This window comes from Phyllostomus hastatus, unplaced genomic scaffold (genome assembly GCF_019186645.2).
Source record: "Phyllostomus hastatus isolate PE091 unplaced genomic scaffold, TTU_PhHast_1.1 phas_contig_524, whole genome shotgun sequence".
NCBI lineage: Eukaryota > Metazoa > Chordata > Mammalia > Chiroptera > Phyllostomidae > Phyllostomus > Phyllostomus hastatus.
This window is the reverse complement of record NW_025333900.1, coordinates 14,677,296-14,704,661: the sequence shown is the minus strand read 5'-3', so window position 1 is coordinate 14,704,661 and position 27,366 is coordinate 14,677,296. Positions and strand designations below refer to the sequence as shown.

At 34.2% G+C, this 27,366-nt stretch overlaps 1 protein-coding gene across 1 annotated transcript in view; it reads left to right on the top strand.

The window, feature by feature from the left end:
* Positions 1–27,366, top strand: part of BRDT (bromodomain testis associated) — a 57,121-nt gene that overhangs the window by 26,900 nt on the left and 2,855 nt on the right. Inside the window, exons 12-16 of the mRNA XM_045847127.1 lie at positions 7,603–7,661; positions 9,916–10,087; positions 16,261–16,358; positions 20,031–20,236; positions 20,918–21,092. Of these exons, the coding sequence (XP_045703083.1) occupies positions 7,603–7,661; positions 9,916–10,087; positions 16,261–16,358; positions 20,031–20,236; positions 20,918–21,092 (710 nt within the window). The remainder of the gene's footprint in view (positions 1–7,602; positions 7,662–9,915; positions 10,088–16,260; positions 16,359–20,030; positions 20,237–20,917; positions 21,093–27,366) is intronic.

Below are 27,366 nucleotides of genomic sequence, written 5' to 3'. Positions count from 1 at the left end.
TTCCTGTTGTAGTTGTTTGCTTAGTTTTAGTTTTTCGTGTGTTTGTTTTTGGTTCAGTTGTTGATAGTTATGAGTTTGTTGTCACTTTACTGTTCATAGTTTTTTTTTTTAATTTTATTTTAATCATTGTTCAAGTACAGTTTTCTCCCTTTTACTCCCAATCCAGCCCACCGTCCCAGCCCTCCCCACTTCCCTCCCATTACCACCCTCCCCCTAGTTTCTGTTCATAGTTTTTTATCTCTTTCTTAGATAAATCCCTTTAACATTTCATCTAATAAGGGCTTGGTAATGATGAACTTTAACTTTACACAAAGTTTTTAATATATTTTTATTAAATTTATTAGGGAGACATTGGTTAAAATTATACATTCAAAGGTACATTTCTGTGATACATCATCTGTATATTGTATTGTGTGTTCACTATCCAAAGTCAAATATTCTTCCATTACCCTATATTTGACCCCCTTTACTTTTTATTATCTTCCCCCTTCCCTCTGGTATAATATTTATTATGTTTTCCTAACTTCCTACCAGGATAACTCAGCCTCAGAATTCTAATTTTAAAATACTGGATTGAATTTTCATTTTATGACATTCTTGTTTAATGTCATCATTTTCAAGTAACAGGGGCTTTTTAATTTTTATTCATTTTTTCATTGCTGACACTATTACAGATTTTACCCATTCCCACCCGCCTCTACTCTGCTCTTGGCCTTCACCACATTGTTGTCAGTGCCCATGGGCTATACATATATGTTCTGTGGCTAATCTCTTGCAGTTCTCTCCCACCTTTCCCTCTGAGGTCTATCAAGTCTTTTCCATGTACCCATGCCTCCAGTCCTATTTTATTTGGCAGTGTATTTTAAGATCAAATTAGCAAAGTTTTATATTTCATCCTACGTTATGATCGTGTGTAGGTCGGTGACATAAAGGTCAGTTTGACTTTTAATGTGATAGTATGAGTTATCATCTTTGAAATTTTGATTGTTTTGTGAACATTCAAACTATGTACTTTATTGGAAAAACAATTATATTTTTGCTTAATAAATTAGTAAATGAAAGAAATAGGGCCTTTTGTCCTAAATTTTAACTTCAGTTGTACTCATTTAAATACTGTAAGACCCTTAAATTGTAGTATGTAAATTAAGAACATTTTTTAGTTTTCCTGAGAACAGAAACTATAAATAAAGGGATTGTAAATAATGAAGAATAATTGTCAGACTATATCAATAACAATACCTATTTTTAAAATAAGTAAATCATCTACCAATTATGACGTGATATTTTCAAGGCACAAACGGCAAATCTCAAGTCTGAGTTTAAAGGTGGGGGGAAATGGGACTATTTGCTGAGAAAATATAATTTTTGAAAATGAGGTATATTAGCAAAAGCTTTGTTACATAAGTAAAAATTAACTGAAAATACCAATAAGATTTTGTAGTTTTTATCAAATTGTAAGAGAATGTTTATTTAGAAAGTCATAGAGGTAGTAGAAATGAACCAGCTGGGCTGTGTAGGCTCAGGAAATGAGTTAACAAAAGCAAAAGAAAAGGACCCCTGGATGTTAAGAGAGATAAAGGCAAAAGTAATGCCCTTAGTAGGGTAGGAAGAAGGGAATGGCATGGGGGGCAGAGAGAGGAAGAGAGAGAGAGAGAGAGCACCAGGATTTTATAGGTTTAAAATTTACTGTGATTTGTCCAAAACTGAAACTTACAGTTGTAATATCTTAACTCCTAAAACTCTAGTTTACAAGGCTTTTGATTATTCATAAGAGATATGAATATAATTTCATTTCTTCACATTTTATTAGCGGGAACTTCTAACAGCCTCTGTGAAAAAATTATTTTTTAATAGGAAGATACTGATCTTTAGTAATTTTTATTAATCTTTTTAATACCTTTTCTGGATTTTTATAGCAATTTAATTTTATGCAGTTTTCTTAAGTCACAGTTTTTACAATTTTGGTTATCAGGAACAAGCCTCTAAATTAAGATTTTTTAATTCCTTAACATTAATTCTCAAGGTTCTTCTTATAGTTATCCTGTATTATAAGTTGGTCCCTTTATTGCAATATCATTCTGTTTAGGTGTACCAAATATTTTATGCGTAACATCTGTAAAAGACATTTAAGTGAAGTAAATAGTGTTAGAGCTGTTTATCCCCACTGCCTAAATAATTATCTTCTCTGTCTTCTCAGATATTATTTTATACACTTTTGAAAAATATGGACTTAATTCTGATTTGTTAAGTAGGATACATTAATGGCAGAGCGGTGATTTCCAAAAAAAATTTTACTTGAAAAAATTCTTTAATTCTCATTTCAAACAAGATATTAAGTCAGTTGTAAGATAGAGTTGTGATGAAATCCCAGATCTTTGAAACATGTAAATCAGAAATCTGTAACTAGAAGCAGTACTTAATTGCAAACTTCAATGTGATTTAACTTTATTTAAATTATATTCTTGACTGACATAAGTATATACAAATTATCGTGTGCAGATAAGTGAAGATAATTTATTAAACATTGGTATAAATATAAAACCTTTTTAAACTATTTTTCCTCACCATGAAATCTCATTAAATGTCAGATCAAAGATGTAAAGGAGGCTTGACAATAAAATGAATTACAGATGCATATATCCTATGTAAGATAGGCTGTGCTTGTATGCTCACATTAGCTATTGAGAGTTTTCTAATGTTCAATAACCTGGGCTTTTGTGAATGATAAAATAGGGAGGAATATAATTACTAGATCTAATCTTGTATCTAATATTATTGTGAAATGATCAAATGAAGCAGCTCACTGGTAATAGTGCTTTTGATTGACACCCAATAGGAAATAACTTCAGGAATTGTCAACTGTGAGCTCAGATATTTGATTAGTGTGGCATAGAACAATTTTCAGGAATGTTTATAATTTCAATTGCCAAACAGTATACATAAAGAAACTTAAAGCTTTTGGTGTCAATTCTTTATCTGGTTAAGACAAAGTGAATGTGCCACTTCATGAACTTTTTATTTATTGGTTTTGTGTTATGTTCTTTAATTAACAATGGTTTCTTTTAAAAATGGCTTTTTTAGTTATAGGTGAGAAAATAAAAGAAAGAGTAAAGTAAGATTTCTTTTTAGTAGTACAGCCTTGGTCTTCTGTAGAAGTAGCAAGGATGTGATTTTTTTTAATACAAGGGAAAAGGGGCAAACATGTTACTTTTTTAGGGAGGAGGTTTAGTAAATGTAGGAAGTACAGAATAACAGCTTTGGAGTAATCCTTGCCATTCAATCTAGAAAGTTTAAGAGAAATGATAAGAGTTCATAGTTTAAATTTTTAAAACGTATTAGGTTCTCATCAGAGTAATTTTTAAAAAGATTTTTATTTATTTTCAGAGAGAGGGGAAGGAAGGGACAATGAGAGGGAGAGAAACATCAATCAGTTGCCTCTCGAATGCTCCTAACTGGGGACCTGACCAGCAACCCAGGCATGTGCCTTGACAGGGAATCTAATCAGTGACCTTTCAGTTGGTTGGAGGGCACTCAGTCTAGAACCACACCAGCCGGGGCTCGAAGTGTTTTTTAAAGTACCAAAAGGCCCTGGCTGGTGTGGCTCAGTGGAGTGCTGGCCTGCGAACCAAAGAGTCTCGGGTTCAATTCCTAGTCAGAGCACCTGACTGGGTTGAGGGCCAGATCCCTAGTTGGGGGCATGGGAGAGGCGTTTCTCTGTCTCGTCTCTCTCCCTCCCTACCCCTCTCTCTAAAAATAAATAATAAAATCTTTAAAAAAAATAAAGTACCAAAAGGATAAATTTAAGGACTCAGGCTTAATGAAAAATTTGCATATATTGAGATCCATACTTGAGCCTTGAGTCTAATAAATTGTGATAAATTTTGTCTTGGATATTTTGTTTTTTTCTGTTCTACCTGGACCTTTGAATAAACGGATTGTGTAGAAATAGTGTTTCTCATCCTTGGTAGTCCATTAGAAACACCTGTAAAACACTTTTTTTTGAAAAGTGTCCAAATCTGAACTGAATGGAAAGTTTTCTAATATCAATCTAGGTTTATTTGTCTTGTTTACACTTTCTAATTTTCATTAAAATGACCTGGGTAAAAGGAACAGACAGTTTATAATCAGTTTGTTCTTCTATATTAAAGTAAGTACCAAGCAATTCAGTGAAAACTGCCAAAACATTCTTTAAAGGGAACAAATGTTTTCAGTTCAAAAACACATTGCTTGATTTTTATCAATAGGAACATGGTTTAGGTGATAAGCTAGGTGATTAGCATCTCCGAACATGCCTTCTTTCCTGTAAAATAAGGTAGCAGAACAAGGTAGCTACTTCCCATCATTTTTCTGTCCCTGTCATATGTAACAGGAGTGTGATTTGTTTTTCTAATTTAAAAACCTTCAGTAATTATTTCTACTGTATATGGCATTACATTCTGGTTTTGCATTGTGATATTAATATCAATATCTGTATTCAACTTACCACATTTTTAAGTGTGTATTGGCTTGCTGATAATAATATATAGTAATTCTGGAGCATTTATCTCAGAGCCTGATAGGTGGTGGGTATTAAACAAATCCTTTAATCAAATATCTCATTCTAGCTCCCTTTTTTCCTATGGTTAATTTTTTTGTTTGTTTTTTGCCTTACTTTAAAATGAAAACTTCCCAGTGAAACTTTTATATTGAGTTTTGGGGGAGAAATGAAAACAGAACACATTACATGACATGTATATTATGGATTTGTTTAGTACTGTACTACATATATTATCTAATTTGATCCTCATAAAGGTAGGTATGGATGTTATCACACTTCTCTGGAGAAATTAGTTGGCAGTGTACCTGTTGTCATTATAACACTATTTTATTTGTGTTCACAAGACCCAGTGGGCTTCTTTGCTAATTAAAATGTGATCTTGTTTGAGAGTGAAAATGTATATGTTTATCTTTGAACTCCAAAGACCGGGAACTCATAAATAAACAGACATTGAAGGATAGTGAGGCAAAAGAAGGGTCTTTGGAGACAGAATCAGGGGGTAAAGACTAGGACAAGCTGCCGCTGCCCACTGCTTTCCTGGTTGCAAGTCTCATTGGAGCCCTTAGAGCTCAGGAGAGAGGAAGCAAAGGTACACGCCTGAGAAAAGGGTGTGGGCATGCTCAAAGAGGAGTGCTCCTGCCTTTGATTTTTTAAAACTGAAATTCTTCAATGCCTTTTGCTAGTGTCTTTGGATTTTGAGGTGCTGATTTTTATAATAATTCAGAACTTGAGTTTCTTATGTCAGAAAACCAAGATACTGCCCTTGAATTTTTAGTAGAATATTAGTGTGGTGTCATTTTTATTATACTTGAGTTTATATAATAGAATAATATAGTTTAGGTATATATCTGAACAATTCAGACAAGTGTATGGATGGCATATATTATGATTATATTAACAGAGTCTGGTTTTGTTCAAAGATGAAACCATAATTTGTCCTCTAAATGTAAAAGCTGCCTGGATCTATATTCTCAATCTTTGCAGTCTGTCATCTTCCCTTCTCCTTCCACCAAATACCCAATACTTAAATAATACTTAGTGAAGTGACATTGATATGGTTCATATCATTTTAAATACTTGAATTCTTTAAATAAAAGCACATTATTCACCAGCTCATAGGTTTCAGAGCTCTGGGACAGACCTCATGAACAGCTGGAGGCCATAGCATGTAACCTGGCTGTACCAACTCAAACACAAAGTACTTCAGAGGTATAATAGCAACCATGCACCAGGCCAGGTCCAGGAAGTCAGGCACCGAGGAGATAAAAATCAGGCCTCAACCCCTGCCTGAATCACCCTCCTTCAGGCCTTTTCTGTGTCTGTGGTCACATGGAAAAAGAGAACCTTCCCAATTGGATTGTAATCAGAAGTCTTTCGTTTAAGTGAATATAGAAATACTTTTCCTCTTGGAAAGAGAAAGGTCTTGCTTGCTTACACATGCATGCACACACTCATAACATCTCTGCAGCAGCTCTAATCATTTTGATTTGCTTGATAGCCACAAAATTGGTATTTGATAGGATATGTAAAAAATAAAGCCATTTCTTTTTCCTTTGGGGATTTTGCTCACTTGCCTTAGAGTATTGTCAGTGTCCACACTTCATGAACCCACCACACTCTTTCAAAACATGCTTGGCTTTCAATATATTAACATCTATTGTTGGCTTCAGGCTTTCACCATGGACACAGCCACTAATCTCAGTGATTTCAGATCAGTATGTATGGTTATGCTTTTCGAGAACAAAAGAGAACACCCCCATCACTCAAAGAGAAAAGGCCATTAAGCTTTTCAGGCATAAAAACACTGATCTTCCCTGGGAATATTCCTTTTGTCCTATGAATTTTTGAAGCTAGACTGTCAACCATTATTGGTGTTACTTGTTTACACAACAGTTTTCTAACATAAAATATGAGTACATTATATTCCCCTAAGAGAGTTTATTAACTAATATTTCTTTTTACATAGGCAATTGCTTATTTTTAAGTTCATGTTTCTTTATACTTTTACCTTATTTGTACTTAATTGCAGTTTACTTAATAAACTTTATGTTGATAACTAAAAAGAAAAACACGTAATTGATGGCATTTTAGCAATTTTAACTATGTTTAGCATCAAACATTGAAGGAAAGGAAAGAACACTAACATATCTAATGGAAACTAATGGCATTTCAGGAGGCAGAAAACATTAAAATTAGAATGTCTTAAGTTTGAGTAAGATTTGGTGTTCACCAGCCTTAGTACTCTGGAACCTGAAGCAAATAATGATCAGGTTGCTCATGAAAGCTGACTTGAAGAGTGGGTCAAGGCATTTACCACCAGTCTGGTGCTTTTCCACCCGAGCCTACACTTGTGACTGGGGAGGATAGCACCAGATTCAATTTTAGGCTAAAGAGAGAGGAACCTATGGGTACCGTAACAGAGAGAGCTCTACAGTCAATGTCAGCTGTAAAGGTATTTGTAAAGGTAAATGAGTTACTATCAAAGGTATTTGTTGCCAATATAGTTGAGGCTGCCAAATAGCTTAGATGTAACTAGAGTGTTAATTAGATGGGATCTTTATTATAATACTTATTAGCAAGCAGAGTAGACTTTACTATGAAATCAAATAGCTTCACTTTTAATGAAAGGCTGTATCCTTTCATAATATACTCTTATAGTAAATTTTTATTTTAATTAAACCCCTTATTGCTATATTTATGGCTACTTGGTAAATGATGATTTAGTATAATTAGTACTGTATGTTTAATTAAAACCTCTCTCTTTTGTGACTTGCTCCTTTTTAAACTATCATGAATTCAAGCTCTTAACTGCGAAGTAACACTGTCCTTTTTTGCCTAAATAATACAAACTGAAATTTGTGAGTGGATATTTATTCCATTATGTGGGAAAGAAAATGTCCCTTTTAAAAGCAAACCCCTGGAAACTATAAGAGCCTCTTGATTTAAGAAGCTGGTGTGAAAGCCCTTTTCTTGAGATTGCCATTTTCTAGTATGAAAAAAATTTTGTAATTTAGGTGATAATTTTAAGCTGGCAAACATTGAAATGTTTATTTATATATTTGCAGAAATGTCACCTAAATTTACTGAAGTGAAATGGAATGATTCTCCTAAAAAGCAAGTAAAAGTAAGTTAATTCATTTTTACCTTAGAATTTAAAAAATTATGTATGTTATAATTCACTAATATAATAGTAGCTTTCTTTACAATTGCCTTTTATTTGATTTATGTGAAGAGTTGTCACTCTTCATTTGTCAACTAAATGTTTAAAGATTTCTCACTAAGAAAGAGTGAATAGAGAAAGTACTTGGTACATTTTTCTAATAAGATAAAACTATTATATAAGTGAAACAGATAAGTAGAACAAATTATAGAATTTTGAGCTTAGTATTGTGAGTCTAAATACAGAGGGCAACCTTCCCCACAGTAGGGTATGCACCGTAAGGTGAAATTTCTCAGAAAAAGACATAGGAGGAGAATGGTAGTTGGGTTTCTAAAGATAAAGCTTACAGTTACCAGCTATTTTAGCACCTCCATGTTTGGTTAGTGGTTGACATGTTTTGAAAAGTATAGAAGTGATTTTATCTTTTACTAATTCAGGTTGTTATCATAAAATTTATAACCCTGTGTACCTACCCCCAAATATGGAATTACAGGTATATGCCTTTATTAAATTATAAACATTTAACAGTACCTAACTAGGTTGTGGAATACAATATAAATCACACTGTCTTGAAGGAACTGGTAGTTGTGAAAAGTGATCTAGTCAAACAGTTGAGAGATTGTATGATTAGGGCTACAGTAATTTATATTCATAATTTATTAAGAAAATGAAGAAGGAATATATATCCTTTCTACTGGAATATATGAAGTAGGAATATATATTCCTACTACTTGAAGAAGGGAATGCTTAAAATGGGTTTTAAATTACAGGGAAAGGGGCAAAATGGTTAGTATGTTAACATACAGATGAGGGGCCTATTTTTAAAAGAGGAAGTAAGTAGCCTGAAGAGAAGCGAATGCACAGGAGGTGTGTTCAGCACCAGGTGTTTGTAAATAGGCAGCACAGGGTGTTTGTAAGGGATTAGTTGTTTTGGGAAATATAACAGGGAGGGCTTTGAACACCTAGGTGAAGTGTTAATCCTACTTAACTTGGTAGGCAGAAGTGAGCTCTCAAAGGCTTTTGAGTAGGAGAAAGATACAGATGGTCAGCCCTGGCATAGGCACTAGTGAAATTAGAAAATTATATAGAGTTATGAACAAACTTTGTAAGCCTCAATACATAGCATGTAGAACACTACCTTTATGATCTGTTTGTGGCCAAAATTTTCTAGTGTCACTCACTGAGGAACAAGATACCCATTTATGATAAAAGAAGGAATATAGTTAGGATTCTTAATAAATAAATAAATAAGTGTGCGTGTGTGTGTTTGAGAACATGATTTTTTGCTGATTTAAACCTTAGCGTTTGACTTTAAGTTTGGGTCTACTATGTGGGGATAAACATCCCTATGGCATTAGTTTTGTTCAAGTTAAATTAACATAGGTATTCAAACTCTTACCGTGTCTACTCACTACTCTAACCTTTAGAAGAAGGACAAAGACTGTCATATTAATCTCTGTATTACCTACAACTCAAAACTTAGTAGATAAGGTACCTGGGCTCTTTGGTATCATAACTTAGCTTGCCACTGAATTAGATGTGAGATTTTAGGTAAGTTGCTTTTATTATATCTAAGTCTTATTGTAAACTGTAAATGAGAAACTAATTTTACGAACTCATAGGATTATTGTGAGAATTAAAGAACTATGTAAAGGGCTTAGCCTGGTGCCTTGCATATTGTAAGCATTATATAAGTGTTAGCTATTATAATACAGTTTTTACGTGATAGTTAACTGAATACTGAATCAGAATTTGTTGATAGTCTTATGGGTCAAGCAGCATGAAATTTTAACCCACCTGCCTTTAGGTCTATAATTCAGTAAATAAAAAGAGGATTTATCTCTAGGTTTGGTTTAAAAGCCAAGTTTTTATTTGCAGTAGATCACAGGAAAGCACTTGAAGATAAGCAGCACTACTTGATAATATACATGCAAGTCTATGTGTATATTATCAAACTAAGATTTTAAGCTTTGAGCAACTCTACTTATAAGCTATAAGATGGCCAAGATATTTAATCTTTTAAAACCTTAGCTTTCTCATTTGTAAGATAGGAATAATTAAACCTTAAAAATTTGTATGACTTAAAATATCATTCATATCATTTATCATATTCAAAGATAGTATTAAATTATATTTTCCTTATGTTTCTATATTCTTAGTTATATTTCTTGTGTGATTAAAACTCTGAAGGTAATTTTATTTAACTTTGTCTTAACAGATACAATCTTCTATGCAAGGTGCTATCTCTGGTTCTACTACCCTTGTTCATCAGACTATGCAGTCAAGTGGAATACCACCAAATCACCACCAGTTAGCATTTAATCATCGGGAATTAGAACATAAACAAAGTGTGAAAAATATTCCACCTTTACAAATCCAGCCTCCCTCAGGTAACAAATTAGGAAGTAAATGACTGCAAATGAGAAACTGACTTCTAAATCTGCATGTGAAATGCTAAAGATGTCTTAACTGGTACAAATCTGGGATACTGAAAATTGTGACTATTAAATTTTAGGTTAGAGATAATCACTGAAACACATTGTTAGAAATTACCTGGCTCATACCTAAGGGTATTCATCATATTTGAATGAAAAATTATATGTGCACTTCACATGCAACTTACTTTCATATACATTATATACATTAGCATGTGTGCCATATATGAGTATAAAAACCTGTCACTGCCAGAGCCTGGACTACCAAGTTCTGAACAGACTTGGGAAATGCTGCTTTTAATTTCTATGACACTTATACTCTATATAGTTTGGAAAGGTAGGATGGAATAAGGAAAAGATATCTATTCCATAGATAGAGAAATAAAATTATATACATTAGAAATAGTTTACAGTTAGGAAGCTTGGGCTAGAAATATTTGCATAATGATGGTTCTTATTTACCAGGAACATCTTCCAAAACTGCCTCACCTTTTATGTTGGTAGATTCATTTGACTTTATAAATATCCTATTAGGTTGTCAGAAGTGGAGGTATTGCCTGTCTCAGCATGGTTCTCCTGGGGATATATGGCACAAAGGATACTTCTCCAACAGTGATGAGCCCAGTCTAGGGAGGCCCTAAACCTTGAGATTCTAATGTATTGGGGCTGGAACTAGAGGCAGGTGTGGGTATTCCTTATGCATGTCTCCATTCCTCTAGGCTGCTCCTGGGTTTCCACTTGGCCTTCTGAGGGCAAAGGTTTCTCCAAACCAAAAATTTCTAAGCTATTTTTTCTGCAGCACAGATTAGGTGGAACAGAGTTTTGATCCTCCTTTATTGATTCCAGTAAAAGCTCCCTACAAATTCTGTATTTAAGTATTCCATTTTATGTGTATTTAACTTGAGTTATAGTCTCATTGTGGAGAAGGGAGTCAAGAGAGAAAATACCTAAGGCAACACTGGAGGGCATCCTAGGAAGAAGAATAACAAAAGATCTAAAGTATAAGATATTTATTTTTGTCTGAAAAAAGGTTTTCAAGATACTCAGGAGAATTACTGAAGTTGTAGTGGTTCTAGATCATGAATTATCTTGAATACCAGTGCTACATGTGGCTGTTTTATTTTGTAAACAAGTAACTTCAATCAGAAACAACAAAATCAGATTTTATATTTAGGAAGAGATTGCTGCTTACTATGGAGAGTGGATTGAGATAAAGATGCTCTGACATAGTTGGGACCAAGTAGGAAATCTGAGTGCTATAGCTTAAGAAAGAAATTATGAAGACCAAAACTAAGGTAGTAAGTATTATCTGCAAAACAAGATGTAGATAATTAGCAATATATTTTTATGACAGAATTGATAGGCTTTGTTAGAATTAATGCCTTACCAGGGTTTTATACAACAGCTGGGATGAAAATAACAGGAAGTGCTCATTTTGGACATGTGAGATACTACAGAATATCTAATAATTGGAAATATACAACCAGAAATAGGTGGGAACTATAATATAAGAATTATTAGTATGTCCCTGGCTGGTGTGGCTCAGTGGACTGAGTGCCAGTCTGTGGACCAAGAGGTTGCTGGTTCAATTCCCAGTCAGGGCACATGCTTGGGTTGTGGGCCAGGTCCCAAGTAGGGGGTGTGTAAGAGGCAACCGTACATCAATGTTTGTCTACCTTTCTCCTTTCTTTTCCTTCTCTTTCCTTCTCTCTAAAAATGAATAAATAAAATCTTTTTTTTTTTTTAAGAATTATTAGTATGTAGAAGCTACTTGAAGCCATGAGAATGAATGCATCAAGATACCCAGGGAAGTGTGCAGAGCTGGAGGAGAAAGATCAAGGACAAAATTTTAGGAAACAGAATTTCCTCAGTAAAAGTAGAAAAAAAATTTGCCCTGGCTGGTGTGGCTCAGTGAACTGAGTGCTGACCTGAAAACTGAAAGGTTGCTAGTTCGAATCCTGGTTAGGGCACAACTTGGGTTGTGAGCTAGATCCCCAGCTGGGGGTGTGTGAGAGGCAACCTATTAATGTATCTCTTGCACATAGATGTTTCTCTCCCTCTTTTTATTCCTCCCTTTCCCTCTCTCTAAAAATAAATAAATAAAATCTATTTAAAAAGTAGAAAAAAATAATTCAAAGAAGAGGTAATCAAAGGTAGAAGAAATGGGAAAGTGGTATAATAGGGGTGTTTAGAAGGCAAATATCACCAAAAATATCACAGACTACAAAGCATTAAAGTAGGATATGGAATGAGAGAGGATTGAAACTGGCAATATGAGCTTATTTTGCTTTTGCAAAAGTTCTTTTAGTGGTCATTGTAATTGGGACTCAAAACCACATAATTATAAATTGAGAAATAATGGAATCTGAATATAATAAACCAGCCTTTCAAGAAGTGTGTTGGTGAAGCAGACAGGAAGGGAAGATGCCTGTGGCTTTAATAGTAGATTTTTTTTTTTTTGGTAAGACTGGGATAGGTTGTTTTATTTTTAGTTTTTGAATCAGAGATATTTGAACATATTTGAAGTTTGGTCAGAAAGAATCAGAGTAGGGAAAAGTTGCTGTTTTCATTACAATAGAAGAAAGGTAGGGATAGTTTTGAAGAAAGAAAGAATGAGAAACAGTGGAAAAATGCAGTCAAGATGGTTTTTAAAAAAATTCTATCTATGAAAAGTTAGCCTTTAAATATATGTCTTCAGTTGGAATCAGTTATTGTATTACTTCAATTTCTATTTATATGTGAGTGTAACATAACGTATGAAGGGAAAGTGTGCATGATGTTAGAATGGCTGGCTATTCTGTTGCACTTAACCAATTTTTCAGAAGCAACATGGTTTTTGCATTTGCCAACTGAAGGTGGCACTATGCCCAAGAGAAACTGCAAATATTTATAAACTATAAAATGTATTTAGAATTTTACTTCTCTGGAGTTTAATCTCCATTGAAAGAAATTTTGGTTTAAACCTTTACACAATGAAAGTAAAAGAAAAATTTACTGAAGCTTTCTTTAAAAGAAAAAGACTATTTATTTACTTTTAGAGTAGGAGAAGGGAGGGAAAAAGAGAAGGAGAGAAACATCACTGTGTAAGAGATGCATCAATCAGTTGCCTCTCACACACCCTCTACCAGGGACCTGGCCCACAACCCAGACATGTACCCTGACTGGAAATTGAACAGCAACCCTTTTGTTTGCAGGCTGGCACTCGATCCACTGAGCTACACCAGCCAAGGCTTTATTAAGAGCTTTTAAAAAAACCAATACTTATGTTGTCATATCAATGTGGATGAGCATGGCAAATGAACATGTAAATCAAACAGTTTTTCATCTAGTAATAAACAACTAGAAATATCTAGACATCTAGATATAGATGTCTAGAAATAAACAACTGGAATATAAACTAAAAAAATAACGTGCCCTGGCCAAGGGGCCCAGTTGGTCGAAGTATCATCTTGCGCACCAAAAAGGTTGTTCAATCCCTGGTTGGGGAGTGTACAGGAGGCAGCTGATAGATGTTCTTCCCTCATATCAATGTTTCTCTCTCTCTCTTTCTCTCCCTTCTTTCTGTAAAATCAACAAACATCTTTGAGTGAGGATTAAAAAATAAAGTAAAATAATATGCCCTAAAAGAAGCAAAAATGAAATTTGAGGAGGTGGGAAGGCAGAATAACTTTATCTCTTTGCTAGATATATGTTTTACAGAATAAATAAATATGATTTGAGCTGGATACTGGAGAAAAAATAATACATATTTATGTATATCTAGGATTGGAAGGTATTTTGTATGGTGGACACAACAAGAATGAAGGTATTTGGGAAATCAATAATTCTATATGATTAAAGCTTTGGTTGGATAAATAGAAGTACAAGGAAATTAATTTTGAAATGTAGATCATGTTCAGATCATAAAGAACTTTGCTGTCTAGAGACTTTGGACATGATAGAAATGGTATAGTCAGTGGGTAGCCAATGAAGGTTTTTTGAGCAGAAGGGTATGCATCAAGGTACTTAATCTGCCGATATTATGCATGTCTTTGGAGGAATGGGGCATAGAGACCAGAGGAGGAAGGGACCAACTGGACTGTTGGAACAGGAGGGGGCAATTAAAGTAAGTGATGGAAGGACACAAAAGGGGAAAGTTGAAAGAAAGTACAAAGGTAAAGTGAGCGGGTCTGCAAAAGATGAATACATGCTAAGTTTTAATAACAGAAGAATATAGCTTTGGTGGCTCAGAGGATGCTAGCTGGATACTGGTCCAGACTGATAAAACTGGAACATAGATGTGTAAGGAAAGATGAGTTTTGTAGTATTCTGAAGTACCAGAGGTCATCCAGATGAAAACGTTTTTCAGAGTTGGACTTTCGACACACTTGCTAGGCTTCTGTGACACTATTCTCTTGACCATACCATACCTGAATATTCCCTACAGACATCTCTATCTGCCTACCTTTAAACATTGGTAATACTCTGAGTTACATTCTTAAAATTCGTGTCGTTTTACACCCGCAGGGCTTTTCAGTCATGTTCCAAAGCATAGGCTTACTTAGCTAGGGATCCGCTGTCGTAGCAGTAGGCTTGGAGCAGACTTCCATTTACTCCAGGATGCAGTGACCTGTACATATACTTCCTGGGTGATTGCCTTGGTGTCTGTGACTTCTAGTCTCAGTTTCACAATTCAGGCATCCAAGCACCAGGCATGTTTATACAACTCTACTAAACATCTCAAACATAACAGAAGTGTGTCAACCAGCATCTCAAAACCTAATTTCCCCTTTTGAATCCCTACATTTAAAAATCTTTCTTCTTTAATTATTGATAATGGCACTGTCCACCACTTACTAATTTAGGGCTAGCAGAGTCATTTAAAATTTACTTTTACTGTGTCTGACATATATGCTCTTTCTACTTAATAAGATCTGGCTTCAAGCAGAGAAGGAATGTAGTTTTGTACTTACATCTTTCCTCTCTAATTTTTTTCCATTACTTGTTGAACTGAGAAAACATAGGTACATTGGGCCATATAGGAACATATACCTTTAAACTTTGTTCCTTCATTCATACATTCTTTGACAGTGTTATGTCTCATCCTCCTTTGCTCACTCCTATCCCTTAATGTTCCTCTCTTCTGCAAGCCTCAATTTCAACCAGTGTGATTTAGCCAGGGGATCTGTCAAGGGGTTGATGGGTGGTGGAAACTTAGATATAAGTTACTACACTGTGTAAGTGGCCAGGATTTTGTGTGCTTCAGTCAGTTAACAAAGATAACAATTCATTCAGTTTTTCTTTGTTCCCTCTATCCTTCTGCCACTAGTTAGGACCTGTAGACAATAACTAAAGAGAATTAAAACAGAATGACCCAATTAAGTTTCATGTATCAGGATGCATTTGGTAAGAAATGACAGAAAACTCAGCTCAAACTGTCTTAAATAATAAGGAATTTTGTTAATAATATACATAACCAATAGTCAAAATGTAGGTCAGTTGTTGAGGCATGGTTTAACCAAGGCTCAACCTGTCTCTCTCTCTAGATATCTTCACCCTTAATAAATGAAACATTTGTATGAAAGCCTGACCATTAAAGGATTTCATAGTTTGTTCTGTTCACCTCAGAGTCAAACCAACCTTTTGCATTTCTTATTCCCATCTCCTTGTTAGCTGTTACAGGTTTCTGGTGTCTTATTTCTTCTATTCTTTGTGTTTCTTTGTTCTCAATTTGGCCACCAGGAAGTGTCTTTCCCTGGAAGCCCTGCCTTGGCTTAGGCCTTCTCTTTCCTAAATGATTCACTGCTTGGCTAGTGAAGGCCCGTCTCTGGAGCTGAGGTCACTCTACAGACTGGAGGATGCTGTCCTGTTGGGACAGATAACATAGATTTTGGTGGGTGAACCCCAATGTCAGCTATACTTTATGGTGACCCCCCAAAAAGAGATACAGAAATAGACATGGTGAATTTTAAGTGAAAAATGTGTATTTTATAGTGTGATGATTCCCGGCTAGGTACTCCAAAGTTGAGAAGCATAAAAAAATCATTTTGTTTTCATAGTGCCTGACCTAGAGAGCGGGAAAAAGTCAAATTCTGGACAAGTAAGATGAAATATCTTGATTATATTATTCTAAAAATGTGTGCATCTAGGTGATTCTGAAAAATGCTTGAATGGCCTAACGGGGATACGTCAGTCTGGTGATAACGCAGTGGTTTTGGAATCTGAAGGTCGAGTTCCTGAGCAGAAGGTAAAAGTAATGTTTGGGTTTTTTTACTTACAAATATTGAAGGGATTTAAACTTTAATATAGAAGTGTTACAAAAAAGTATTTTAAAACCTAACTTGAATGAGATATTGGATTCCTAAACCTAATTTTGCCAATATTTTTGTTATATGTGAACCCCTTCCTACCCTTAGTTCTCATGATTGTATTTAATTATACATTCTATAATGCTGGTATTTGCCAGATATCCTGATCTTGGAGCATGTTATAAAACTATCTTTTAGCTCTAGCTGGTGTAGCTTAGTGGATTGAGCACTAGCAAGCAAACTGATAGGTCATTGGTTTGATTCCTTATGAGGGCACATGCCTGGCTTACTAGCCAGGTCCCCAGTTGGGGGTGAGCAAGAGGCAACCGCACACTGATGTTTCTCTCCCTCTCTTTCTCTTTCCCTTCCCTTCTTTCTGAAAATAAATAAACCCTTTTAAAAAATGAACAACTATCTTTTAGAATCTGTTGTGGGGAATTTCCTACAAGAGTCTTTTGTACACTTCATGTCACACCACACACTGATCATTCTTTCAACAGATACTCTAGTAATAATTACTATCAAAGAAAAGATTAACTGTTCGAGTATTTTGTTATTGATAAGAAACATTTATAAAGTGCCTTTTCTGATAACTGCTATTAATTTAATTTATTGGGTCTTTTTGTTTTAACAATGGAAGTGTCATCTGTCCCCTATTGTTTAAGGGTGTTGAAAAGAAATGGTGAAAGTGATATCCTTGTCTTGTTCCTGATTTTAAAGGAAAAGCTTTCAGCCTTTCATTTTTGAGCATGATATTATATGTGGGTTTGTCATATGTGGTCTTTATTATATACATTCCCTCTATACCCATTTTGTTGAGAGTTTTTATTATATATGGGTGTCGAATTTTGTCATGCTTTTTCTGGATATATTCACATGATCATATGATTTTTATCCTTCATTTTGCTAATGTGATATATAATATTGACTGATTTGAGGATGTTAAACTATCCTTGCATCCCTGGATTAAATCCAGCTTGATTATAACATATTGCTAAATTTGGCTTACAAATATTTTGTTGAGGATTTTTGCACTTATGTTCATCCTGGGACATTAGTCTGTAATTTTCTTTTCTTGTGGTATCTCTATGTTTTTGGTACCAGGGTAATGCTGGTTTTGTAAAACAAATTTGAAAGTTCCCTCTTCTTCTACTTTTTTGAAATATGTTAAGAAAGATTGGTATTAATTTTTAAAATATTTGGTAGAATTCACCAGTGAAGCCATCTGGTCCTGGACTTTTGTTTGCTTGATTACTGACTCAATGTCCTCACTAGTGATCAGCCTGTCCAAATGTTCTATTTCTTCATGATTCAGTTTGGCAAGGTTGTATGTTTCTAGGCATTATCCATTTCTTCTGGGTTGCCCACATTTTTGGCATATAATTGTTCATAGCAGACTCTTATGATCCTTTTTGTTTCTGTGGCACAGTTCCTCTTCAGTTGTGTCTTCTTTTATTTTATTTGAGTCTCCTCTTTTGTTCTTGGTGAATCTAGCTAAAAGTTTGTCTATTTTTCATATTTTTTTAAAAGCAACTTTTTGAGCCCTGGCTGGTGTAGCTCAGTAGATTGAGCGCAGGCTGCGAACCAAAAGTGTCACAAGTTCAATTCCCAGCCAGGGTTGCAGGCCACAGCCCCCAGCAACCGCACATTCATGTTTCTCTCTCTCTTTCTCCCTCCCTTCCCTCTCTAAAAATAAATAAATAAATCTTTTTTTTTTTTAAAAAAAGGCAACTTTTAGTTTCATCAATCTTTTCTGTTGTCTTTTTAGTCTCTGCTTTATTTCCACTCTGATCTTTTTATTTCCTTCTACTAACCTTGGGCTTCATTTGTTCTTTTTCTAGTTTCTTGAGGTATAAAGTTAGGTTGTCTATGTGAGATTTTTAGTTTTTTGATATGTAGGCATTTATCACTATGAATGTCTCTCTTAAAACTGGTTTTGCCACATCTCATGCATTTTAGTATGTTGTATTCCCATTACCATTTATCTCAATGTACTTTATTTCTCTTTTGATTTCTTCTTTTACCCATTGGTTGTTCAGTAGCATGTTTAATTTCCACAGAGTTGTGGATTCTCCAGTTTTCTTCTTATAATTTCTAGTTTTATACCATTGTGGTCAGGGAAGATACTTGATATGATTTCAGTCTTAAATCTATTATAACTTCTTTATTGGCATAACATGTAATCTATCCTGGATAACATGGCAGGTAAACTCAGTGAAAGGCTGTCTAGTCTTGTAATATCCAATGTTCAATATTGTAGCCACTGAGCCACATATGGTTATTGAGCCCTTGAAATGTGTATAGTGCAACTAAGGAACTAAGTTTTAAAACTTGTTTTTTAAAGTAAATTTAAAAACTGATACTCAACTCAGTTACTGGGAAACTTAGATATGTTTTGAACAGCTTGATTATACATACTTACTTTTTCAATTGTAAATTTTATAAAACCTGATTACAGATAATTGTTTCTAATCAAAACTTAGCATTTGAATTGAGATGTGCTATATGTTGAAATACACATCAATTTCAAAGATGTAATATGAAAAAAACAATATCCTCAGTCTTTTTTTAGAGTTACATATTTTCTTTTGTGTGATTTTTATTTAAAAGTTTTTTGTGTGTGCAGTTTTAGATACATAATGAAATTGAGAGGAAGGTACAGAGATTTCCCTTATGCCCCTACCCCAACATATGCATAGGCTCCTCCATCGTCAACATACCCCACCAGAGTATTGCATTTGTTACAACTGATGAACCTACACTGACACATCATTATCACCAAAAACTCATAATTTACATTAAGGTGTGCTTTTGGTGTTGTACATTCTGTGGGTAAATACATGATGGCATGTATCCAGTATTATAGTGTGCTACAGAATATTTTTACTGCTGGAAAAATCTTTGTTCTGCCTATTCACCCCTTCCTTCCCTCCTTCTCATCTCTTCAGTCTTTCATATTAATTGCATGCTAATAATAATGCTTTGGGTATATTTGGTTAAGTAAATAAAATATATCATTAAAATTTTACTTTTTAAAAAAACTTTTTAATGTGACACTGGGAAATTTTAAGCTCCATGTATTTCTGTTGGGCAGCACTGATCTAGCACATGGCATAGCTCGTTTCAGAATGGTGGTCACAGTCGGTTCATTTATTCCTCATACCAAGGAGAGGAGAAATAGCTGTGCCAGAAGGTTCTGAACAAATTATGTGCCTTACTTATGGCATCATCTTATTTTGTCTCTTATTAATCCTTTGTATATATTTGCTTTATTTTTCTTGTAGGATCATAAATATTATCATTATGGTGACAGTTTTTTAAATATATTTTGCAGATGTTTATAACCCTTAATATATATGTTTTACATTAAACCGAAATAATTGTCAAGCACATTATTTTAATTTGGTTTTAGATGAGTAATTGAGTGTAGCTTGTTTTCTTTTTCTTTTTTTTTTTTTTACTGTAGTAACCTTTTACTTTAGAAGTTTAGTAAAATTACATGAAGGCTTTGGAGTTTTAATTTGATCTACTACTATATCAAAAAATACTGTTTTCCTTCCAAAATATGGTTGACATCTGTAGACATAGACTGAATCAAATATTTGTTTTAGGATATAAAAATCAAGAATGCAGACTCCTGGAAAAGTTTGGGCAAACCAGTCAAAACTTCAAGTGTACGGAAATCCTCAGATGAACTCTTCAACCAATTTAGAAAAGCAGCAATAGAAAAGGAAATAAAAGCTCGAACACAGGAACTGATACGGAAACATCTGGAACACAATACAAAGGAAAAAAATGTATTTCAAGAAAATCGGAGGTTTGTAATTTATTGAATTAAAGGAGGCCTTGGGAGATCTAGACATGTATTTAAAGTGTATTAAATTTCTAAGCCCTGGCCAGGTAGCTGAGTTGGTTAGAGTGTCATACTGATATGCCGCAGTTGTGGGTTTGATCCCCAAAGTACATACAAGAATCAACAAATGAATGCATAAACAAATGGAACAACAAATTGATGTTTCTCTTTCTCAAAATAAATCAGTAAATTTAAAATAAAATATATTAAATTTCTGTTTTGTCAAGTGACTGATTCAGCTATTTAGCAGAACACAAAAAATTATAATTGCAAAAGAGTGAATTTGTATTGACTTTTGTTGATAAGTAATGATCTGCTTTGAAAGGGATAGAAATAATCAAGTTATTCATTAAGTTAATAAGATACTAATATTTCTAAATGATAAATATATACAGTTTATATATAGTTTTTCAGAAATGTCTTAATATTGTTTCCATTCTGTGCATAAGAAAATAGTAGTATACCTTGGTCACAGTTTTCCAAAACCTTCTCTTTGTTAGATATAAAAAACTAAAATTAAAAGTAATGTTATAATATATGAGAAGGGGAATCTAGAACATTTTTTTATATTTATCATTTAATAACATCTTTATAATAACTTTTAAAGAACTTGAAACCTACTTTGAGCTCTACTGTTTCTTTTAGGGACCCTGCCTTCAGTCTAGAATCTTTTTCAAATAAGATGCAAAATAAATGCCTTGGAGAAGAGAATAAAGAGCGTCAGCAGTCATTGGAAGTTCAAGATAAGAGTAAACTCTGGCTTCTCAAAGACCGCAATTTAGCAAGAGAGAAAGAGCAAGAGCGGAGAAGGAGAGAAGCAGTAAGTGAAATTTAGTTTACTAAATCTAACTAATAAAGGAAAGCTATTACAGAGCAGTGTCTTCACATGTTAAAAGATGTATTTGAGCCCTGGCTGGCATGGCTCAGTGGACTAAGTGCTGGCCTGCAAACCAAAAGGTTGCCAGTTTGATTCCCAGTCAGGGTATATGCTTAGGTTGCAGGCTGGGGGCATGCAAGTGGCAACCAACCGATGTTTCTCTCCGTCTCTTTCTCCTTCCCTTGCCCTCTCTCTAAAAAATAAATAAATAAAATATTTAAAAATAAGAATTTAAAAACCTAAAAATGAAATAAAGATGTATTTGAGGTGCTTTTCCAGTGGAGTTAAACCTTTTTATTGAGGATCAGGTTCTAAAATCAAGGCCTTTTTAAATAAAATTTTCAAACTCAAGACATCCTGGAGCTACTACACCATACAGTCGAAAACCTGGTTTTGTCATTTACTAGACTTTTTGGTCTGTGCTAGCTATTTAACCTCTGTGTGCCTCAATTTCCTCATCTGTGAAATGAGAAGAATAATGTCTATTGTGAAAATAAAATGAATTTAAATGTATTAAAGATGTAGGAAAATACCTGGCACATAGGTAAAGTGACTTATCACTTAACTGTTGCTTCTCTTATTTTTTTTAAGTATTTTTTATTGATTATGCTATTACAGTTTCCCCAATTTTTCCCCCTTATCCCACCTCCACCCTGCCCCCCCAACCCTCCAGCATTCCCCACCCCCCTTAGTTCATGTCCATGAGTTGTACATATAAGTTATTTGAGTCCTCTGTTTCCTATACCATTTTTTATCTTTCCCCGTCTATTTTATGCCTACTAATTATGCTTCTTCTTCCCTGTACCTTTTCCCCTCTATTCCTCCCTTCCTCCTCCCCACTGAACTCCCTCTGTGTGATGTCCATTTCTCTGATTCTGTTCATGTTCTGGCTGTTTGCTTAGTTTTTGTTTTCATTGTTTTTCTTTTCTTTTAGGTTCATTTGTTGATAGTTAATAGTTTGTTGTCATTTTATTGTTCATATTTTTTTTAAGATTTTATTTGTTTATTGTTCATATTTTTTATCTTCTTTTTTCTTAGATAAACCCCTTTAACCTTTCATATAGTAAGGACTTGGTGATGATAAACTCTTTTAACTTGACCTTATCTGGGAAGCACTTTATCTGCCCTTCCATTCTAAATGAAAGCTTTGCTAGATAGAATAATCTCAGATATAGGTCCTTGCCTTTCATGATTTCAAATACTTCTTTCCAGCCCCTTCTTGCCTGTAAGGTTTCTTTTGAGAAATCATCTGAGAGTCTTATGGGAACTCCTTTGTAGATAACTGTCTTCTTTTCTCCTGCTGCTCTTAGGATTTCCTCTTTGTCTTTAATCTTGGATAATATAATGATGCTGTGCCTTGGTGTGTTCCTCTTTGGGTACAACTTCTTTGGGAGTCTCTGGACTTCTTGGACTTCCTGGAAGTCTATTTTCTTGACCAGATTGGGGAAGTTTTCTTTCATTATTCAAATAAGTTTTTAATTTCTTGCTGTTGCACTTCTCCTTCTGGAACCCCTATAATTTGGCTATTGGAATGTTTCAGGTTGTCCCAGAGAGTCCTCAGCCTCTCTTCATTTTGGGGGGATTCTTGTTTCTTCATTCTGATCTAGTTGGATGTTATTTCTTCCTTTTGTTCCAAATCATTGCTTTGAATACTGATGTCCTTCCTGTCACTGTTGGTTCCCTGAATTTTAGGTATCTTTCATTTGTTCTTTCATTTTTCTAACCAAGTTCAATCAGATCTGTGAGCATTTTGATTACCAGGGTTTTAAATTCTCCATCAGTTAGGTTGGCAATGTCCTCATCGCTTAGTTCTGAGGTTTTGCTGTGTGCTTTCATTTGGGCCATATTTCTTTGTCTTAATGCATTGATCTGATTGTTCTAATTTATTTTTTCTTTAATTCATTGGTTGTCAGAGTTCCATGCAGTTTGATTTTCTTGTGCTTCTGGTTGCTTATTGATTTTAGATTGGTTGTTATCCTCCTTTTGGTTGTGAGAGGAAGCGAAGGGTTTCTACCTATGCCTCCATCTTGGCCAGAACTCTGAACTGTTATTGCTCTTGAAAAATTTATGCCATGTGTCCCAGTTTCTGTTTCTTTAGCTGAACACTAAATGGAGAAGGTGGCTTGTATTATTAGGTCAATTATATTTTAATAAGCCTGGAAAGAAAAAATAAGTTAACTTGTGTTTATGAGTCCTAATATACAGAACATGATGTTTTAAAAACTGAAATTGATTTCCTTCTTTTTTCCATGGATTACTTAGAACTAAAGTAAAAGTGTGTTATTTAAACTAAATAGTTCTCATGCTCTCTTCAGCAGCACATACACTAAACTAAATAGTTCTCCAAAATTTGGGAATATTCTGGCTAGTGATTTCTGTTAGTGACTGTGGTCAGACAACATACAAGGTCTGTCTTGAAATTTTTTAAATTCATTGAGACTTGTTGTATGGCCCAGATCATGGTCTGCCTTGGTAAATATTCTGTGTACATTTAAGAAGAATGTGTATTCTGTTGCTGATGGTTAGAGAATTAAACATGCCAAGTTAGTTACTAATGTTATTTAAGTCTACTATGTTCTTGCTGATTTTCTACCTGTTTGTAATATCCTTATAATTCTATCAGGTTTATTTCATGTATTTTTTAAAGATTTTATTTTATTTATTTTTAAAGGGAGGGAGAGAGGGGGAGGGGAACATCGATCTGTTGCCTCTCTTGCACACCCCACCTGGGGAACCTGGCCCATAAACCAGGCATGTGCCCTGACCAGGAATGGAACCAGCTACCTTTCAGTTTGCAGGCTGGTACTCAATCCACTGAGCCACCCCAACCAGGGCTTATTTTGTGTATTTTGAAGTTCTGTTATTAGGTATCTAAACATTTAGTATTATGTGCTCTTGATTAATTGACCCCTTACAAAATGATCGCCCTTATTCCTGGTAATATTATTTACCCTGAAATATAACTACTTTCCCTTTTTTATCACTAGTGCTTGTATGGCATAAAAATTTTTCTATCCTTTTACTTATAACCCATATTTTTATATTTAAAGTGAGTTCTTTGCAGGCAATGTGTAGTGAGGTCTTGCTTTTTTGTTAAGTCCAATTTCTGCTTTTTACAGGAGTATTTAGACCAATTAAATTCAAAATGATTATTAAAATGGTTGGGTTTCAATCCATCATCTTACTATTTCTTTTCTGTTTGTCTCATCTGTTCTTATCTTTTTTCTGCATTCTTTTAGATTTTTTATTATTCCATTTTATTTCCTTCATTGGTTTATTATCAGTAATGCTTTCTTTTGTTATTTTAGTGGTTGCTTTAGGTTTTATTCTATAAACCTCAGCCTATCACAGTCTCCTTTGAGTTCTACCACTTCATATTTAGTATAATAGTTTCAACAGTGTACTTTTATTTCTTCCCTCCCAGCCTTTATGCTGTTGTTTAAAGCAGTCAAATTATCTCTAAAAATTTTGATACGAAAAAATACTATATTTACCTATGTAGTTATCACTTCTAGTGCTCTTCATTCATTTTAGATCCAGATTTCCAAATGGTATAATTTTTCTTTTCTCTGAAGGACTTCCTCGTAATATTTCTTGTAATGTGAATCAGCTGGTGATGAGTTCTTTCAGCTTTTGTATATCTGAGAATATCTTTATTTGACCTTTTTTTCAAAAATAAAATCTATTAGACTTTATTTTTAGAGCATTTTAGATTCACAGTAATATTGAACCAAAAGCACAAAGAGTTCCCATAAACTCCTCCCCTCCCCCCATCAACACGACTTCCCTCATGTCAGCAATCCCGCATTAGGCACACACAGTCACTGAACCAACATTGGCTTATTGGCACATGGTTGTCAACTCTAGCTTATCAAACAAAGTTCACATTTTCCATCAGAGCTCATTCTCTTTTTTATGTTTTACCCTAATTTTTCTGTTAAATTATTTTTTACTCTTTATGTTATACTTTATGCGTTTTGACAACCATCAGAATAATTTCGCTTTCCTAAAAGTCCCCTGTGCTCCTCCTACTCATCTCTCCTTCCAGAACCCCTGCTAATCACTGATATTTTTACTGTCTCCATACTTTTTTTTGCCTTTTCCAGAATGTCATATAGTTGGAATCATGCAGTAGATAGCTTTTTCACATTGGCTTCTTTCACTTAGTAATTTGCACTTAAGATTCCTCGATGTCTTATTATAGAATGATAGCTCATTTCCTTTTAGTAATGAAAATCCACTGTATGGATGTACCATGGTTTATCTGTTCACCCAAAGAATACCTTCGTTGCTTCTAAGATGCCATGAGCTTCATTGCTTATAGCAATTATAATAAAGCTGCTTTGAACACTGGTATGCAGGTTTTAGTAGGGACACATTTTCAATTTGCCTTCAGTTTTGTAACTATGTTTTTGTTGGATATAATATTCTAGATTTTTTTTGTCAGTGCTTTAAAGATATTCCTTCATTGTGTTGTTTGCTTTGTTTCCAATGAGAAATTTGATATGTTTGTTCCTCTGTATAAAACATGCCTCCAGATAGCTACTTTTTAACAGTTTTATTTATTACTGTTTTCAGCAATTGTTTTCTTCGTGTGTCTTGTCCTTTGTTGATCATATTGGAGATGTATGTTTATAGTTTTCATCAAGCTTGGAAAAATTGCTGGGATTATTTCTATTAGTTTTTTTTCCATCTTTTTCTACTTGTAGTGACTTGTTACTCATTAGACCACTTCAAGTTGTCTGTTGCTCAAGGATGCTCTTTTCATGTTTAAATTATTTTTTTTACCTCTGAGATTAATTTGGATAAATTCATTAATCTTTTATTTGATATCTAATCTGCTGTAGATTCTATTCAGTATATTTTTCTTCTCAGACACTGTAATTATCTCCAGAAGTTTGATTTGGACCTTCTAAATATTTTTTTTGTATCTATTAAACTTCTGATCATATGGGAAACAGTTATCAAAATTGTTTTAATGGGCTTCTCTGCTAATTCTGACACCTGTGTCAGTTCCAGTTAGTTTCAATTGATTGAGAGTGATTAGTCTCCTCTTATGGATAATATTTTTCTGCTTCCTTCCTTACCTGGTAATCATTGATGCCAGATGTGAATTTTAACTTGCTGAGTACTAAATATTTTTGTAATCCTGGGAAATACTTGTGAATTCCTAGGACATACAGGAATATTAGTTTGAGAAGAAAAGAGCCATTGGCTTTGGCTGAACTACTCATTATAATACAAATTAAGTTCATAGGAAAGAATGCACAAAAGTTTTGTCAGCTTCTCATTTTATAATACTAAGGCAGGAACAAATTGCATTTAGCAATGTTGTAGCATATGATGGAGCTTACCTTAAAGTAGTGTGGTATTATAGAATTCTTATGATGATAGAAATATACTTTACCTGTGCAATTAAATATAATAGAGACTAGCTAATAAATTTTACTTAATTTTAATGAATTTAAACAGCAAAATTTTACATTGTGTTTTTTATGGTTTTTCAAAGCTCTTTATGTAAAGTGCACTAGTTCTTTACTAGAAGTCTTTCTCTAGTGATCCAGGGTCTTTCCTGTTGGTACTCACATGGCCTGATTTCAGTCACCTGTAGTGATTTCTCAGCAACCAACTTATTACCTAAAACCCAACTAAGGTAACCTGATACAATTTCTAATATCCTAGACACCTTTCTGGAAGTCGACTAGACCTGAAACCCACTGAAACTTGACTAATTATGCCATACGTAGCAGCTTGATAACTATCATTCTTGGCAACCTGGACTCTTATGTTGCTGCTACCTGACAGATTCACACTCTAAAAACCTGCAATAACTTGAACCCTAGCAGAGCTCTCCACTTGCCAGTTCCTTTGACCAAGTTTTTTATCTTAATTTTGAATGGTTGAAGTGTATATTGGGACCACTGAGAAAGGAAGATCTAGGTTATAGTGTCAGCTGCAGGAGTGCTAGTATTCAAATCATGGTATCTGCTAATTGGTGTAGAGACTAACCAGTTCCATATCAATAATTATTTCACAATTGAAGATTTTAGTCAAGTTGGGAGAGAATCTAAAATAAAGTATCTTTAAAAATAAGTTGCATTACAATATTCTTGGATGTTTGCATTATGTTTGGATACTTATAGGGGTATCACATAGTATTTCAACTAGGGCAACATATCCAGCTCTCATGTGGGAGGCTAAAACAGAGCTTTAGGGA